This window comes from Portunus trituberculatus, chromosome 27 (genome assembly GCF_017591435.1).
Source record: "Portunus trituberculatus isolate SZX2019 chromosome 27, ASM1759143v1, whole genome shotgun sequence".
NCBI lineage: Eukaryota > Metazoa > Arthropoda > Malacostraca > Decapoda > Portunidae > Portunus > Portunus trituberculatus.
Window position 1 is genome coordinate 5,850,989 of NC_059281.1, and position 881 is coordinate 5,851,869.

The following is an 881-nucleotide window of genomic DNA, read 5'->3' on the forward strand; positions in this document are numbered from 1 at the left end:
CTATATCACCTTTAAGTCATTGTGAATATTAATCTCTCTAAAGTTAGAGTGGCAATTCCTCTCCTCGTCTGATCAGGAAGCTGGAGGTTAAAAAGACATTATCATTTCCTCAGTTTTCTACCCTTGACCAAATTCCCTGACACAAAAGGAAACTCGTAAGTGAATTAATGTATGAATTAATAAATAAATGAATAAATTGATAGATGGCGCTTTAATGACAGGTGTAGACAGTCACCTTTTTTTTTTCTGGTGCATGTTGATAAAGCTTTCATTTCTTTATTCTAGTTTACTTATTCATTGGTTTGACATTCATTACTGCTTGACACTCAAAATAAAAAAGAAAAGAAAAAGAAAGAAAGAGGCACGTGCGTGAGGTGCGGAGTGTAGCAAAGTGGCAAGTAACCTTCTATCTCCTGTCATTACTCTTACCTGTAGCTCAAACGTCAGACACACTGCTCTCATGTTGATCTTCCCGCACGCTGCTTTACTTGTTACTTTACTGCGTTGTTACATTTACTGGGCGCTGGAGTGACTTGGAGATTCTTTTTTCCTTACTTTTATTTTTTTTTTTGCCTTTTAGACCTTGACCAGTCTTGCAATCTGATCCAAAATAAAAGGAAACTGAAAAAAAAAAGAATGTCGGGGAGGTATAGTATAAACTTGACCTCTTAAAGCTGACACATTTACAAGTATTTAGCGTTAAATATTAACAGGTATACTGGGATAAATTTTTTTTTTGTTTGTATTTGGTGTTGGTGAAAGCGAGGCCCTTCCTAGTAAGTACGGCATGAACAAAGGAATATAAAAGAAGAGCAAGTAAGAGAAAAGACTTATAAGGCATTCAACTCCTTCGCTACTTGGGTTTCTACTTCAGCTTAACC

The 881-nt window shown here is 36.1% G+C and overlaps 1 protein-coding gene across 1 annotated transcript in view; it reads right to left on the reverse strand.

Annotated features, from left to right (window-relative positions):
* LOC123509449 (glycine-rich cell wall structural protein-like) overlaps positions 1-881 on the reverse strand; it is a 12,325-nt gene continuing 11,444 nt past the window's right edge. Inside the window, exon 5 of the mRNA XM_045263738.1 lies at positions 1-68. Within this exon, the coding sequence (XP_045119673.1) occupies positions 1-68 (68 nt within the window). The remainder of the gene's footprint in view (positions 69-881) is intronic.